The following is a 17079-nucleotide window of genomic DNA, read 5'->3' as shown; positions in this document are numbered from 1 at the left end:
TTATCCTGAAAAATAAAAGTTGTCAGATCAGTAAATAACTGAGGGCGACAAACAGCTACAGAGAGCCAACAGCTTTTCAGATGCAATTCAACTGCAGTGGTCCAATCAAAATGCAATGTAATGTTATAAAGAGATCTGCATGTGATGAAATAATTATTCTGCACCTCAGATTTCAAGTTTTTCACATACCTGGATATCAAGGTCAACTCCAGCTGTTCGGTTCCACAACACACATCTGGGTGACTGTGGAAGCATCTTAGTGACAAAGTAATTTCCTGGAAATTATAGGTAAGTGTGGATATAAACACAGTTTGTGTAGGTGGACGACAATCTTGTGATTCTTTTCTATCCAAACAAAATGAAAAGGCTGACATTTGTGTCTCTAAAGAAGGAAACAAACACATTGGGCAGAATAGTTCTTTGTTATTTAGGACATACAATATATGAACCCCATGTATATGAATACACACAGGCACACCTCATTAAACAAGAAGAGAGACAGCAGCTTCAACTTTGGAGGCTTCATTTGTACAGGAATGTAAAATCCTGCTCGCAGGTCCTACATCTTTCCTGTGATTTGACTAAATTAACACTGTGGTCGTGGGCAGCACTGGCCTACAAAGTTAACCTTGTTTCTTTTGTATTTTTGGAGGAGCTTTACCACTTGGTGCTCTGATTTCCGAGGCAGCCCAGGGGAGTGCAGGCTCAGAAACCAAACATCCACTGTGGCTGCTAATGAGACGAAGCAAATGAGGGACAGCACCGGAGAAAGATGCTGTGGAAAAAATAGAAACCAATAATTTCTGAATAAGTACATCCAGTGGTTAATGTCAGCAGAAGTGTAGTCTCACTGCCGGCCCTTAGGAAGTAATTCTTTATGTATAACACTATCTTTGGATCACAGCAGGGTAATGATGTAGCTATATTATCATTACTAATCTGTTACTACAAAAAATCGTAAAGTCCATCTGCCACCACTACCTCTCGTTAGTCTGATGAACACATTTCAGAATGTTAGTTGCTGCACCTCATTAAAATCTCTCAGAATATATTCCCAAAAAACAGTTTGATCCAGATCTAATCTTTACAGATCCCGCTGAACCTGGTCAATTTTAGAAGATGAATGATAATCTCCAGCTTGAAGGGACCTTAATCAGTCACACTCTGAGGACTTGTTTTCCTTTTGGGGACAAAAGGCAATTCCCCGATAAGTAGATCATTAAATCTTAACAGAAGACGACATGTCTTAAGGCTAGGGTCAGGTTAGTGTGAGGGTTAAGCAAGGTTAGAGTACGTGTCTAGGAAATCAATGTGGGTCAATGTTATGTCCTCTGAAGTCATTGAGACCCGGCTGTGTGTTTGTAAACCAGAGATAATGGTGCAGTGGTCTGCTGGACGTTTACCTGGAGTCTGTATCCATCAAAATGAGAACAATTAAAAACATTTATCTTTTTGCCCGGAGCAAACAATCTATAAGTGTGTCTGCTTCAAAGTTTTCAGCACAAGGTAAAACAGATATTTAGACTCTCAGCCCAACAGCAACTTAACAGAATCTACACATTCAATACATCTCTGTGAAGAGAACAGCTGATAAGCTCTGCCCTGCAGCGGTTAGCCAAAAAGAAAGAGGCCAAGTGATGAGTCTGATAACAGGAGCTTTCTACTCAGCCAAGAAATAGACAAAGGATTAGGTCTGTAGTCAAACAATGAAACGTGGTCAACTGAAGACATAAATACTCAATAAATATCGATTGGTCTGTAATAACCAATATATTTGAATAATGTGTAATCACGATAACATTTGAATAGGCCTATGACACCTAGGCCTCGTCTATTCATGGCAACTGAAATGAAATGAAACATCAGAGACGTCCTTCTCTTAAGAATATGTCGATGAGGCCGGAGAATAACAGATTTCATTATGTAACAACATTAATGCCCGACTCATTGGTACAAATACATCTTCATTTATTTCACATACATTTTTTTACTTTTTACTTTTGAAGTTTTCACAATCTAAATGATTCAACAACAAAATGAGAAACTACCACAACAAAGTCCAAATTTCTTACTGGGGAAAATGATGCAAATGTCACTGTAGTAAAATTGACACATGTAGTTTGCCAACCAGTAAAGGTACAGTCAAAGGAATAAAAAGAGACAAAAATAGAAGGAAAGGTGGTTTGTGTCGGTACTTTGACCAATACTGGGTCAACTTTATGCTGATCCTGCTGTTATGCTCGATCCTGGACGGTGTCTGAGGACGGATTTTTGAAAAATACTCAACATTTCTCATAAATATTTTTTTTCTCCTATTGTCATTGATAAATAATATATATGTATTAATATCTAGGAGTGGGTTGGGTTAGCAGGGACAGATATTCACCCATGAAAGCCCTTCCTGAATCCATGGAAACTTCAAAAGTCTGAAGAATGTTCACGTGGGGTTATATCAATTTTGGCTACTGCAGCCCATGAATATTGCTATGAATAGTTCTTTTGAATGAATTTGTACATACATGTACAAAATGAAGCATCAATTACACATATGCAAAGTATTGAACAGAGGAAATGGTCAGTTTCATTGATTTGTCCAGTGAGTAAGCATGGAGCAAGACTAAACAAAGTAGGTTAATAGCTCAGATACAAATTTGTACTGTACATGGTTCAGCAGTCTGTTGATCCAACCCAAAGGTTTCTTTTTGGGTGTATAAATTTCAAAAAGCTGATAAATGACACCTACTGCCTCAATGTCCTCTTGGCGCCAACAGTTTTTACTCCTCGTCCGTGTTGAAGAAGTTGTCCGCTGTCAGTTGTTTAAGAGGAAGTCCACCTACACATTTCAGTTCATGAAACATAGTATCCAAGCATTTTTGTCATGATCCACCGATTTAAGATACTATTCTTCTTGATGATGCCCCAGACCTTCTCACTCTTCCTGCATTATTGGAAAGTCCAGCAGTCCTATTCGCAAAAAAATACACTGTACTTTGGGCATTTCCACAATCCAGAATCTCGAATGTACAAAAGAAGTCACATCATTTTCATATTAAAACGACGAGGACCGGCTTGTCCTTCTGCCGAGTCAACATTGGTGCCGTTAGACTTTGACCGAGGCACATATTCAACATCTATGTTGTTTTTATGTTTTCCTTTTCCTCTGCTCCAAACAAAAAGGAGCAGGAAACAAAACAAGACCACTCCCAGAAACGTAAAACAACCCATCGCCGTTGACACTAGAATAGTCTTTAGGTCCAAACCGAGGGTCACACCGGTCGTCACATTGGCAGTGGTGTTGCTGGGATCTGTGTAGTACTGGGTCCTGTTAGCGTAGAGTGATCCCAGGCTTTTCACTGCCAATGAAGTCATCAGGGTGTCATTTCCGGCAGTGTTTGATGCAAGGCAAAGGTAGACTCCGCCATCTTGTACTTCTGCAGACTTGATCTCCAGTGTACCGTTGTTGTGGACGGTCACTCGGCCATGGCTCCTACTCGTCAGAACACGTCGCCGAGGGGACAGCCAGGACACAGTGGGTCGGGGTGTCCCCTCAGCACTGCAGTGTAGCATCGCCCGCTGGCCCTCATCCACAGTGATGGTTTGTGTTTTATTCTCACGAATTTTTGGCTTGGTGCATGTCACGTAATAAGACAGAAGGGTCTCCTTAAACTCCTTAAAAGGCCTTCCTCGGATACCTTCAGGTGTACTACACTCCGGTTGTGAATCCCCAAAGAAGATGGAGTGCCTTTTCTGTAGTATCCACATGAGACGACAGTCGCATACCAATGGGTTGTTGTCAATCAGAAGAACCTCCAGAGCCTCAGGGGACTGGAAAACGCCTTTCTCCAGTGTATCCAGTCGGTTGTGAGAGACATTGAGGACTTTTAGCCCCCGCAAACCCTGGAAGGCATATGGCTCGATGGCGGTCAACTGAGCACTAACCAGGTGAAGCTCTCGCAGGCGAACAAGCTCCATGAGCATCCCTCCTTCAATGTGCCTGATGCGGTTGTAGGACAGGTTGAGGTGTGTCAGGAAGGGCAAATGCTTCAGGGCTTGATAGGGAAAGGAGGACAAGTTGGTATTGGTTATAAACAGCTTTGTCAGGTTCAGGCCATGCAGGGTATTGGCTGGCACATGGTCTAGCGAAGGCCAATTATCAATTTCTAAATGCCGCAGCCTGAACAGCTTTTTGAATGAGTAAGGATGCAAAGTGTGGATGCCAAGGTAACGTAGATGGAGGCCGACAAGATTGTGCAGGTGGGAGAGGGCCTCAGTGGGAACAACTGTGAGGTTGCATCTTTCTAGGGTTAGAATCTCTAGGCTCAAAAGTCCACTGAATGCACGGTGAGAAATGTAAACCAGATCGTTGTCGCCCACTTCCAAATACTTTAGATTGTGCAAGTCCTGAAACATATAATCCAGGAGGATGACAATCTTGTTGTCACTTATATCCAGCCGGGTAAGATTAGTTAGACCTGAAAAGACTCCCAGGGGAATGAGCTTAATGCGATTGCTCTTAAGACTGAGCGAGTGCATGGTAAACAGGGCGTTGAAAGCTCCAGGCTCAACGTAACTGATGATATTTCCACTGAGATCAAGTTCCTCGAGCCCAGGAAAGGCCACAAAGTCATCAGGATTGATCATTGTCAGCTTGTTCTTGCTCAGGTCCAGGATTCTGGTCTCTGTCGGGACGCCGTCCGGGATGGTGGGCATGCGCTTGCGGTGACAGACAACTGCCTTGGTCTGCGCAGAACAATCGCAGCGTGAGGGACATCCCTGGGTAGAGCCCACAAAGACAGCCACGAGGGCCAGCCCCAGGAAAGGTTGCCAGCATGAGACGACCGTGTGCAGCATGACTTTGCTCATACAGTCGACCATTTTGTCACGGTTCTGCAGGAGAAAGACAGAAAAAGAGAAATAAGACAGGTGTAAGTGAAACAGTCGGGATGGATGTAAGTTAGTGTTGTGAATGACAGAGCAGGGCTCGATCTGCTAGGGAGAAAAATTTGACTTTACAAGTGCACGACAAAATATCAGATGGACATCTCTCCAAACAAATGTCTCATTCTTGCCAAACATCAAGCTCCCTTTTAAAGTATAAACAGCCTGGACTCCAAAGACCATCTCCCAGTTTTTGAATTAAATAACTCCTTTCTCTGAAGTAGCACCAGTTAAATGTGAATAGTTCTCAGTAACCAGCCAGAAAAAGCTCCATGTTTCCAAACGTATTTACCTATTCAGAGAAAAGAAAACAAACTAGACATGTGAAAAGTTCCTTTTTGTTTTCTCAGCCAACATTTGAGCATAAACTAGACAAGAGAGATATCTGGCATTTTGAACATATGACTCATGCATATACTTTCATGGAGCCTCTTCAACCTGGTCGGTCTTACATCTATATATGAGTGTTTGTCTTTCATCCGTAGGCTTACTCATATATATATCACATAAGCACATGGAGATGAGCAGATATACTAACTGAGTGCACTGTTTGCCACAAACAGACTGGGTGACAGGTTGCAAAGATTGCAGACCATCCTTGCCTCATTTGATGTGTCATGGGCTGTGCTATATTTAAACGGTGAGAGGAATAATCAAAATTTCTCTCCAGGCTCTTAATATGCTCACAGATTATGGTGAAAAGAGCAAAGATAATTTGAGAGCAGACCCATTAACAGAGAAAGATTATATAACCCTAAGAAGTCTATTGAAATGCGAACAAAAAACTAAAAATGAATCACAGCTATATTATTCTAAAATATTGAAAGCGTTTGTTTTGCATACATTTGCTCTATACTGCCACCATCTTGATCTAAACAAGCAGCAGGGCTTCGAACAAGTCAGTGAATATTTACATTTATTTATATCCACATTTCAGATGATTTTCTCCAGTATTTTGTGTCGTTGACTTAAAAAACAAATGATGTAAATATTGGTAATAATCCCCCGGTTACTGATTAAGGTCTGTTTCCCTCTGTGTTTAGAATTTCCCTTTTCACCAGTTTACTCTAAAGCTGTATTGCCTCAGTTAATGGGCACCATATGGTTGGATTTCCTTTGCTGCAGATTTGTAAGACATTGCCACAGGCTTGTTTAAGTGCTCCACAGCTTTCTAATTCATTTTATTTAAAAAAAAGCTAAAGTTAAATCCTCACTATCTGCTTTAAAAGACCCAACCTTTCCCCTGCTGCTCAACAATTTAACACACCGGAACTGCTGCATCCATCACACATTGCTATTAGAGTACGTTGTGAAACATTATGGGAGAAATTAGTCATATTTTGGTTGTATTTCTTTGAGATGATTCTTTTTATTAGGGTCGGATTCTCATTATCAATTGACGCAGAATGCTTTGTCAGTATCACGACACTGATCTATTCCTAAATTGGATATTTTCTTTTCAATTTGTGTAGTTTATTACGTGGTTTTGTGTTTATATTTAGAATTACCAGGTTATAGAAACATTGCCTCTGACGTGGACGGAAATTGGCAACTTTAGTGGTAAAATACTAACACTATTTGTACAACAGTCAATATACTGAGTAAACAAATTACCTTCTTTAATGCAATAGGAATGTTAAATAAAATGTGGCTAATGTGATTGTCACAGCATGCACACAAATATCCGTGTCCAGATCTTTATTGTGTCTGTGCGTGTTTCTGCAGGTTCTTCATACATAACAACGACACAAACACACACGCATACACTGTCTTCATGTATTGCAGCACCATATGAAGCAAGGGTTAACAAAGGGGTGTGTAATCAGTATAATGAACATTGTGTAATCAGAGTAAGGGTGAGCCTGTGATCTGACCTGGGTAGGATCATAATAAAGAACCTAATCAGCAGCAGACGGTGAAGTGTGTTGTTCAGCAGCAAACACTGCACAGAATGAGGCTGATGACCTGGGGCCACATCTACAAACACAAATCCCAGCGACCTGCTCATGTAAGACGGATTTTCTCTGTGTGTATGTGGACCTCACTCCTGAACGTGTGCTGACTGAAGTCCAAATACAGGATGGTACATTTTTGTGAAATGTATTATTCAACAGTTACACATGGAAAGAGAAACACATTGAAATTTCACCTTGGTTTTTCTGGCCTTGAAAGAAAAACTTGTCCCCCAGCAAATGGCTTTAGCGTTGCAGCCTGCGCTTCTGAAAACATCTCTGATTAATATGGACAACCGGTACTATGTTGACAAAATGACACCAAGGTAAGAGCACTGTCTGATAAAATCTGATATAGTGGTGGGCTTGTTATCAGTTGTTCTTCAGCATCAAAGGGCACTGGCTTTTTTTTTTGAGACGCACAATTTATCCAGTGTGATCACACCAAACACGTAGTTGAGGCAAAAACAACCAACATCTCCCCCAAAAGACATCCTGGTACAAGATAGGAAGGTAACTAAGTACTTTTACTCAAGTTCATCCCCCAGTACAATGTTTTGCCTCTGTTTCCATTTCCTGTTACAGGTTTTAAAATGAGATAAATCTTTTAAAACTAAAACAAGTGTTCCCAAACCCTGGTCAACAACTCCACTGCAAAGGAGTTTGCATTTTAACATTTTTTCCAAGCATTGCTTAATGAATTGATTCTTAAAAAGGTAGAATTGTTCAATATTTAACATTAAAAGCAGAAAGTGTCGAAAAGTCAAAAATATCAGATCAATATATTATCAAGTTTTCTCCACCATTAATTATTTAAATGTTGTTTAAACACTTAAATGATGCATCAGTAACAACCCAGTCATCTAACATATGATAATACTTCAGGTACATAATACTACATAGTGCTCAGGTACTGTTCCTTTACTTCAGTGGGATCTTTAGACCTGTTGTATCGGTACTTTTACTTCAGCGAATAATCATCTACTTAGTCAAATGTTGGGACGTCTGGGTCACAAATAGCCTCTACTTTGTTTCCCTCACATTTTTCCTCAGCATTTCCATTTTATCTCAATATTCCGTACATTGGCAGTGACATTCATTAACAGTCCGGTGGCGGTGGAAATCCTGCAATGCAGAGTGAAATAAGTCGGCAGAGTGAAGGTGTTTCTATAATGTGGCCCCTTGACCCACATTAGTGCGGGGCTGGATCCTGAGAGGGGGATGATAACAGCTAATGGCATCTGACTCAGCATAAATCAGCGAGCAGCCATTTCGCAGGGGGCGCTGAGGTCACCCGCGCGACGCCATCACCGTGAGCGTACGTACACAAGTGGCCCCCGATACGAAGCTCAGACTTACGTGATATACATTTCCTGAAATGATGTTCTCTATGACACATACAGTATATGAGGACGTATTTAGCGTAGCCCCATTTTTCAAACAGGGAGACGATTCTCTATTTCCATCATGAACTCGTTTTAAATCACTGAAAACACAGGGCTCTTCCATCCCATGACGCCGACCTTTTACAGCCTCGGGCCAAATAGCAGACGGGCGAGTAGGGAAGTTTTGGCCAAACAAAATCCTGCATGTGCCGTTCATCAGGATTCAGGTCTTCCTCAACTCGTCCTCTGTGTTTTGTGTGAATGGAAAGTAACTGATGTAGCTTTGACCGCTTTGCTCTTGACACAGTGTCCAGGTGAATGAAGAGGTTTTATCTGGCACAGATCTAGAGGTGAGAGTGGAGGAACTGTATATGGAAGATTGCAATCACACCTCGGGCTGCAGTCGAGTGATATCTTCCCTCGGTCATCGCTGAATTGCTGTCTGCGTCTTTCTCTCACTTTGATTCTTTCATTTTGTTCACACCTTCTTTTTTTTAACCTACAGCCTGTGTACCCTCTCCATATGTTGTATTCTATCACCAGCCTATTTATAACTATGTTCTGTGCTACTCTTTTGTGTCGCACTGCTGTGTAGACTCCCGCTCATTAATTATCTGGTTTGTTGGAGTTTCCACACAGACCAAGTGAGGTCTGAAGGGCAGAGAGGAAACGATGCAGTAAAACCATCCGTCCTTCTGTATCTAATAATTCCAGAAATCTGTGACTCGCATATCTTGTAGTAAAGCAATATTATTAAACTTTTATGAACAGGTAACAGATTCAGTGTATGTTGATGAGTGTGGACTCATCAACACACACTGACTTGAGCAGCTCCTTGTGAACAGATCCTTGTGCAGCTTTAGGGTTCTGTGGATCGAGTCCTGCAGCAGGTCTTCACTCGCCGTGTCGTAACTGCTGCAGGTCACTTTTACAGTTTCAGAGAGAAGACTAATTAACATTACCACAGGCTAAAGCAAAAAGACAGGTTTAGAGCGACCACTGCACTAGTCATTGTTCAAGAGTAATAAAAAAAGTCTTTAATATCTTCAGATTCTGTTTTTTCATGAAAGCATTAACTGTAAAAACTCCTGCCATCTGGACATTTAAACTAATTCAGAGAGGTGATTTAGAATTTTAATAAATATATGTATTTATTTCTTAGTTCTCTTTTGGGGTAAAATCCACAGTGAGGATCTCAAATTTAGTTGATGTTATGCCGTGTTCTTCTTCAACATTTTAAGTGCAGTTGTGCATTCATCCATGCAAAATAAAAACAATACCTATGAATTTGGCCAAACGAGTTCAGAAGCAGCACATACAGACCTGAGCATATGTTCTCCTGTAAGTTCCTCTGATTTACAGCAACCAGAAACTCTTATTTGTTCTAATCGGTGCAAATTGAATCAGTCAAATCATGGGTCAGTTTGCTCATCAGCATCTCTCCCCCTGCTGGGGAGAGTGGACACCTACTACTCATGTTTGATTTCAAATTATTTACAGACTAATTATCCCCACAGCTCCCATTTGAAGGGGAATATAATTATGCAAAATGCTTAATTATATCACTCAATCGTAGACCTCCCTATATAGAGGTCAGCCTCTTAGACTGCAACACAATCTTGGCAATGCAGGATTTTGGATCTGACTCAGTGTAGTTGTACACACAGTATTACTACTCTTCAAATACTTTAAGAAAATCCTTTTTTTTTAAGTTTGATATTGAATGCCGGCTACAAGAGCGTGAAGCCTTTTCATCCATTAGAGGATTATATGAGCCATCGGTTCAAGTGACAACAGGAAAATCAAAGTTGGCATGATAGGAGTTTGGAGCAGTAGCTGTGACACTGTAGCGTAAAGTCACCGTTTGACTATGTAACCACCACATCCTGTGTTCTCTACGTCTCTTAAGCCATAATCCTGGCACTCTATTGGTTGTAAACATTTTGGCTATAATCTCATGGGGAAGTTTGCGCACCCTGAATGCTCAGAAGGCACTTCTTATTTTGCCCAAGTAGTTTGAGGATTTAGATAACAAATTTGCCTCTGTGCAATCAACCAATGAAAATCCACTCGTGAAATTCGCCCACCTCTATCTCCTCTGAAAAGGTTTTCAGAGTTTGATCATCGAACATAATGTGATTCCTCTTCAAACAGAAAGACAAAAAATGCCCCCGCTGCTTTTATGGTGGATTTGGTTGGGAGACAGTTGCTTACTTTACTTGGCAATTATCAACACCCCTCAAGCATAATCAAAGCGTCAAATTTTTGATATTTTGACTTGGAAGACGGCTCTGGAGGAAGAACCACCGTGAAAGGCTCGGAGATAGAGGGGAATTAACTTGTAGCTGGAGCCGAGCCACGGAAGGAGCAGGGCTGTGAGAGCGAAAGAAGCAACGATAAAAGCAGCATTAGCTGTAATCACGCAGTGGGAGAAAGTGTTACACACTGGGTGCAGCAGGCTCTTTTGTACATTAGCATCTGACATGGCTGGCCTCACGTCAACGGTTCCCTGCACACTCACTGCTTTCCTCCAATCCATTTAAGAAAGACACAAAACCATGTCACTACTTTGTCAGATTCATATTCAAAGTGCTGTTTCTGTAAACTGCAGCATTAATGTATGCACTTTACAGGAACACTGCTTTTGTCACTGGGTAATTAAAGTTTCTTTAGTAAAGAGTTTTGCTTTCTGCGGACATGCACAGAGTTCGAGGCCTTAATTTCCCAGACAACAACAAACAGACGATAGTGCGTCCTCACAAGGGTCACTGTAAGGGAAAGTTATTAAATCATCATTTTATTTTGATGAGGCTTATATCTTATAATGATGCTACCCTGCAGGAAATATGTTATTAACTTGCAGGTTAGCTTGTAGGCAGACTTTGCAATTAACCCACTTTTTTTTAACATAGCATTGTTGTGTAATCAAATGGGCTCCTAATGAGGGAGAAGAGACCGCGACGCGCTTTGCCTTATCCATTATTGAGTGGATCTTTGAAAAGGGCAGCGGGGCTTTAAGGTGAGCCTGCCAACATGCAAGATGACACTGTACTCCTTTAATAACCCACTGTCAATCTGACTTCTCATGCAACACAACGCTTCCTCAGGATGTGACCTGGATACGAATAAACAAGTCAGCCCACATCCATTTTTCCAAATGCAAATAATTAAGAGGAGACGAGAGTCATATTTCCAAAGGCAGAATAACAAAAGAAAAACAGTGGCAGGAACCTTGATGGTATTTAACGCACACACGGAAATAAAATCAACAAAAAAACCCTTGTAGATATTTGTTCTATTTTCACAAGTTTTCATCACCTGGAATGAATGTGGCAAACTGTATAATTCATTAACACACACAGTGTAAAAGCAACATGATCATAACCACATGATCAATGGTTTTGGGACCGAGAGCACTTAACAGAGAGGATCATGAGCCTCGGGGCAATAATAGGCTTCCTTGCACAAATTGCCCTTCTGCTTGGCTTGCAGAGCGAAGTCAAAGCTCAATTAATCCGTGCTAATTAGAGATAAACTTGGTAGATTGAGTCAGCTGCTCTTTTCCCTCTGTGTGATAACCCTTGGTTTGGGAAAGAGTCAAAACGGCCGCATCAAACCGCCGGATCGTGATTATCCCGCAGGAAAAAGCCTCTTCAAAGAAGAGAGTTAATCCGATGTTTAATAGCTATTAAACATCCTCAACTTTGGAGACAGGAAAGGAGCTTGTGAAAAGGCAACAAAACTTGGTAATTAAATGTGCAAGGATAAAAACACAATGGCAACAACATGCGTGGGCTTAAAACAGGGGGAGCCGAGCATCGTCCGTTACGTCACACGGGAAAAAAGAAAAATCCACCAATTTGTCCCTGCATTACAGAGCAGGCTGCCTCGTGTTAACAGTTTTATCGCAGCGTATTTTTCTGAATTAAAATGACACCCACTCTCCGCTCCCACTAGACTCATTCAACATAAACATTAATGCCCCTTTATATCGATGTGGAGGTGATGTTATTGTGCTTATAGCCACACTTAAGCAGGTCAGAGCGATCTCCAGAGAAGAGTCTGTGTCCTCTCGCTGTGTCCACGACATTCAGGACATTAACAAGGGTGAATAGTGGAAATAGGTGCAAATTGCCCAAAGGATATTTTAAAGATGTGTTTTTTAAAAGATGTTGAACATTGAACTGCTTCTTTTAAACACAATCTACAGAAAGATTCGACCAGATAGAAGAAGAAACATCACAAAAAACTGTTGATTTTCGATTTGATTTGTTGAATATTTGGTTTAGAAAACACTTTTCTAAACCAAAAGTCTGACTGGATATAATCAATATTGCAATAATAATAATAAACTATGCTTGTGGTCAAAGAGCGACAATAAATCGCACAAAAAATATGTTTTGTGTAGCAGGAGAAACAATGTCTCCTTTAAACTGTGAAGTAAAGTGTTTATAGAAATGGTGAAATCGACAAAAAGATATTTTCCAAATCTCATTGCTCATAATTTAGTCCTCATGTAAACTGTAATGACTTCTCCTGAACCAGGGTCGTAGACGTCGATTTATCCAATCACATGTCATTTTGGTTGATGAGTTAACTCAGTCCATCATATAAACCTGCACTATAGACCATTAGCTGGAGGTTCAGTGTTAGCAGAGCAATCTACAGCACCGGAGGGGGGGGGGGAGGGGGGGGTAGGCTGTATAATTCAAATTTACTCTGCACATCATACATCACATAAAAGGAAAATAAAAGTGCTCTTACTACTGTTTCACTGTAACTTTAACAACCAGAGATAAAGAATCCTTCTCAGAAAAGTCCCCATTTTATATTGGTTTACCCGCCTCTCAAGTATCGGCCTCAACAAAGTCTACAAAGCATTAGAAATGTCTCGTGTCAATGATATTCAGTGTATAATTTACAATAACTGATATAAATCATCGACTGTCACCTGCAACCCTCTTGGATTCCTCCACTCCATTATCTGTAACATGACATGGAGCTGATAAACATCGCTGTTGTTTTAAATACCCAGAATGTATTAATATTCCACTTCAGCAGGAACAGGACAACCCCGCACTCATTACTCATGGTAACTAGCAACATTTTTAGATAATGAAAAACACGTCTTTCACCATCTGCACCCTGATCACCACTTAGACTGATGATGTACAACACACACCCAGCATGATGCACTGTGTCACACATCCTCTACTACACCGACAATAAATGTAACATGCAGTTCACCAAACTACACCGGCTAGACTCAAACTGAACATCGATGTCTGCAACAGGGACCAGAATCAATGTCCTGGAAGCATTCAGGTTCCTTATATGCATGTAGGTGTGCAGGTATATTATTGATTAGGTAATAACAAGCCCCCCCCCCCCCGTCCCGTGGTACTGAAGACGACAACACACAACACGACACAAAGCCCGATCCAGGTTTGACATTTCATTGCACTGTCAAGCAAATGCTACTGTCAGTGATGCCGACAGGGATTTTATTTTTTCTGCCTCGTGCCCCCACAGAGAGATTAGCCCACAACAGCAACTCTGAAGCTGCGAAGGATGCAGGCTCTTGCTCGTGGGCACAGCCGGCAGCTTGTACACACGCTCGCCAACAAAGCCTTGGACCCGAGAGCAGCAGGTGTTTGAGCACTGCTCCCTCAATCACGCCTGACTGCTGCCAGTAACAGGTATATAAAGGATAAGGAGTCGAGGACAGGAAGTGAAGAAAGAAGCTCCTTTAATCCCTTTTCCTTAATCTTCTCTTCCCTTTAATGACTTCATCAGAAACTTGCATAACCAGCAGGACTGCGCTGTATTCTCTCACGTCACCGATCTCTTCTCCCTCCACTTACCGAGCCACAGCACCTTTTCATCCTCGCGTCCGCAGATCATATTTTAAAAGGGTCGGCAGAACCTCGAGTGAATCTCTTCCGTCTTTGACTTTGAACCAAAATAAGCCTGGCAAGATAAAAATTGCGCGCACTGATTAAAATGCACCAGCAGCAGCCGTTAACACATTGTGTGGGCCCGTGAGAGCCCTCGTGGATTCGCTCCTTGCACTCGCCACCCCCAGCCCCCCCACCCCCACCCCCTCCACGTCTGGACAGCCTACATCAGGTCTGAGTCTGGGGGTGTTTCATCGGTACTCTGACTCAACCACAGGGAATGTGAAAGGTGGTTGGCAAACCCCTTTACCCCTCCACCCACACACCTCACCCTGGCCTTTATCATCAAAACACTTTCAGGAAACTAAATATACCACACAGCCTGAAACTGAACGACAGCAAACAACAGCGCAAATATATAATAACAATAAGAATATTAATAAAGGGAAGAAATGTAACAAGGAGGGGAGAGTTATTCTCCATGAATGCCTGCAGCAAAACTTCAAACAACAAACAGTATTAAGGCAGCATAATGGAAACATCATTCTTCCCATTGCTATAAGTGCATCAGCTTAGACCAAGTACTTTGCTAAGAGGATGATTTTCAGCAATGAGTCACTGCGAGCACATGCTAATGAATATGACAACACGTCCGTATCAAACATGTTGTGACAATTTGCATGAGCTTTAAGAAATTGTTCTCGTGTCAGTGCATTTTGTGCACACACACTGTCTCCAGCTCTGCAGTGAGAGATCACAGGTTAGGATGTGTTCTATTTCCAAAAGAACAGATGCACAAACGCACAAATGAGACATTGTATTTGTAAAAGCACATATTATTCATGACATTCGCTTAAAGGAACACATGCAGCTCTGACATACCCATGGCTCTCCGTGGTGCCCCAGCAGCGCTCCCATGTACTTGGCAGGAAATCTTGCACAAATATCCGCGGGACATGTCTCCATCCCTTCCTCTGAGCCAAAATGGATCAACAACTTCCTGTTTTGAATCTCATTCTTGTGTGCTATGTGTTTTTTGTGCGTAGGATGGTCGCTCCCTTTGTCTTCCCCTCTCTGCCTCCTCGTTGGTTCTCTCCCCTCACTTAATCAAGAGATCTGGCCTCTGACCTCGCAGCTCAATGCCATTACACTCCCTTCCACTGTGCAGCTTGTAGCGTAAAGACAATGCAGCCTTATGCATCCTTTAATATCAGCCCTTGATAACCGCTCGAACGCTTTTCTCTCTCCTATGGTCTGACTCATCTGCTGGTGTGAGGTGTTTGACGACACGGGAAAAAATATATATTGAGTGTAGCCGGATACATGTGAAGCTTTACGGTGGTATTTCACGCAGTGTGTGGAAAGGTAATGGCATATTGATTGACTCCGATTGGATCTGCTGTGTGACCAGCGCTCCGCATCCAAATCAAATTCTTAAACAAACAAAAGACCATGATCAGCAAAGGTCCCGAGGATTATTCTGTGTTCATAAACAATCGATGGATTTCATCACAGTTTCTTATATGACTGCAGTTTGTTTACCGGCATTCAGTTTCTCCATGATTGTATAACGGTTATTTCTGTCCGTCGTGTGTATATACATTTATTATTCTGTCCGTCCTTGAAGAGCAATGTTTCTCTCGCTGACCGAACCAAGGATACAAGAATAAGAGCTATGTGCAACTAAAGGTTTTACAGATTGTCTGGCGAAGCAACCATGAGCGAAAAAACAAATTAATTAACCTCTGAATAAAGTTCTTGAAAACAGTCTTATATTCAGACAAGTACAACACAGCCATTTCCACCCCCCAAAAAATATCATAATCTTTAATGAAATAGAAAGTAATTTCGTTTTAGTTTAAAGGATTATTTTAACAACTGTGGTACCATATATTTGTGTTTATCTTCCACTTTCATTTACTACAGTTAGATAACACCATAATTGTTAAATAAATAGTAGAAAAAGTTGATATTGGATGAATGTAGGGTTGATTAACAGAAAGTAAAATGTCTTAAACTAACTAAATAATTGAATAATTCTATCAGCTTCTCAAATATGATGATTGATTCTTCACTTTTAATGCACAAATTTGAAATTTTTCTTTTGGCGGGGGTTCTTATTTCTACTATTTTCTAAGATGCATTAAGTGAATCAGTTGAATGACTCATTGAAAAAATGTTTAGTAGATGAACTGATAATGAAAATAATTATTTGCAGCCCGAACACAAACGGTCACAAAGGTGATTCCACTCGACCGCCCTGAAGCTGAGCTGATGATATTAGTCCCGTGCGTGGCTTCGCCTCAGGTGAAATATCGAGGGCGGTTGCAAATGTGCTATGAAAGGTGCAGGACGAGCTATAGCAGCGTTAATGTTATTAATGCTAATGTTCGTGCTGCTCGTTCAACTCCATTGCACAAGCCTCTGCTATCTAGACAAATGTTAGCAGCAGGGATGAAATATTGTGCACATTTCACATCGCTGCTAATTCAAGTAAAAACACTGCCCACACATCAGCACAGAGAGCGTAGCCTGGAGAGTGTGATCAGTCCCCAGGGGATTCATCCAACAGGGCTAATCTTCTTGTACTTGTATCTGCAGACTGAGGCTTTTCAAAGGGTTGATGAACTCTCAGGGGACGAATCAAAGCAGGCATTTGAGTGATTTGGCTGTTTTTATAGCTTGCTGTTATCAGCCATCCAATATGGCCCTCCTGTGGGATTATGGGCCGTGCAAGGATCACAAATATCCTTATTGGATATTGATCACATGACTCAGTTGTTGGGGGGGGGGGGAATGGCAGCAAAATAAAATAAAAGCTACAGCAGGGGGCAAAAGATAATGTTCGAAATGACCGCTCTGACAATTCTTGTGTCTAATGTCTTGGTCAATAGCACTTTTATGGCG

General features: G+C 41.4%; 1 protein-coding gene across 1 annotated transcript in view; it reads right to left on the bottom strand.

Annotated features, from left to right (window-relative positions):
- Positions 1–447: 447 nt before the first annotated feature.
- Positions 448–17079, bottom strand: part of lingo2 (leucine rich repeat and Ig domain containing 2) — a 188377-nt gene continuing 171745 nt past the window's right edge. Inside the window, exon 5 of the mRNA XM_062393069.1 lies at positions 448–4887. Within this exon, the coding sequence (XP_062249053.1) occupies positions 3034–4875 (1842 nt within the window). The 5' untranslated portion in view covers positions 4876–4887 and the 3' untranslated portion in view covers positions 448–3033. The remainder of the gene's footprint in view (positions 4888–17079) is intronic.

Source organism: Platichthys flesus, chromosome 8, assembly GCF_949316205.1.
Source record: "Platichthys flesus chromosome 8, fPlaFle2.1, whole genome shotgun sequence".
In the NCBI taxonomy this organism is placed as follows: domain Eukaryota; kingdom Metazoa; phylum Chordata; class Actinopteri; order Pleuronectiformes; family Pleuronectidae; genus Platichthys; species Platichthys flesus.
The sequence above is the reverse complement of the archived record's forward strand: the minus strand, read 5'-3'. Positions and strand labels throughout refer to the sequence as shown.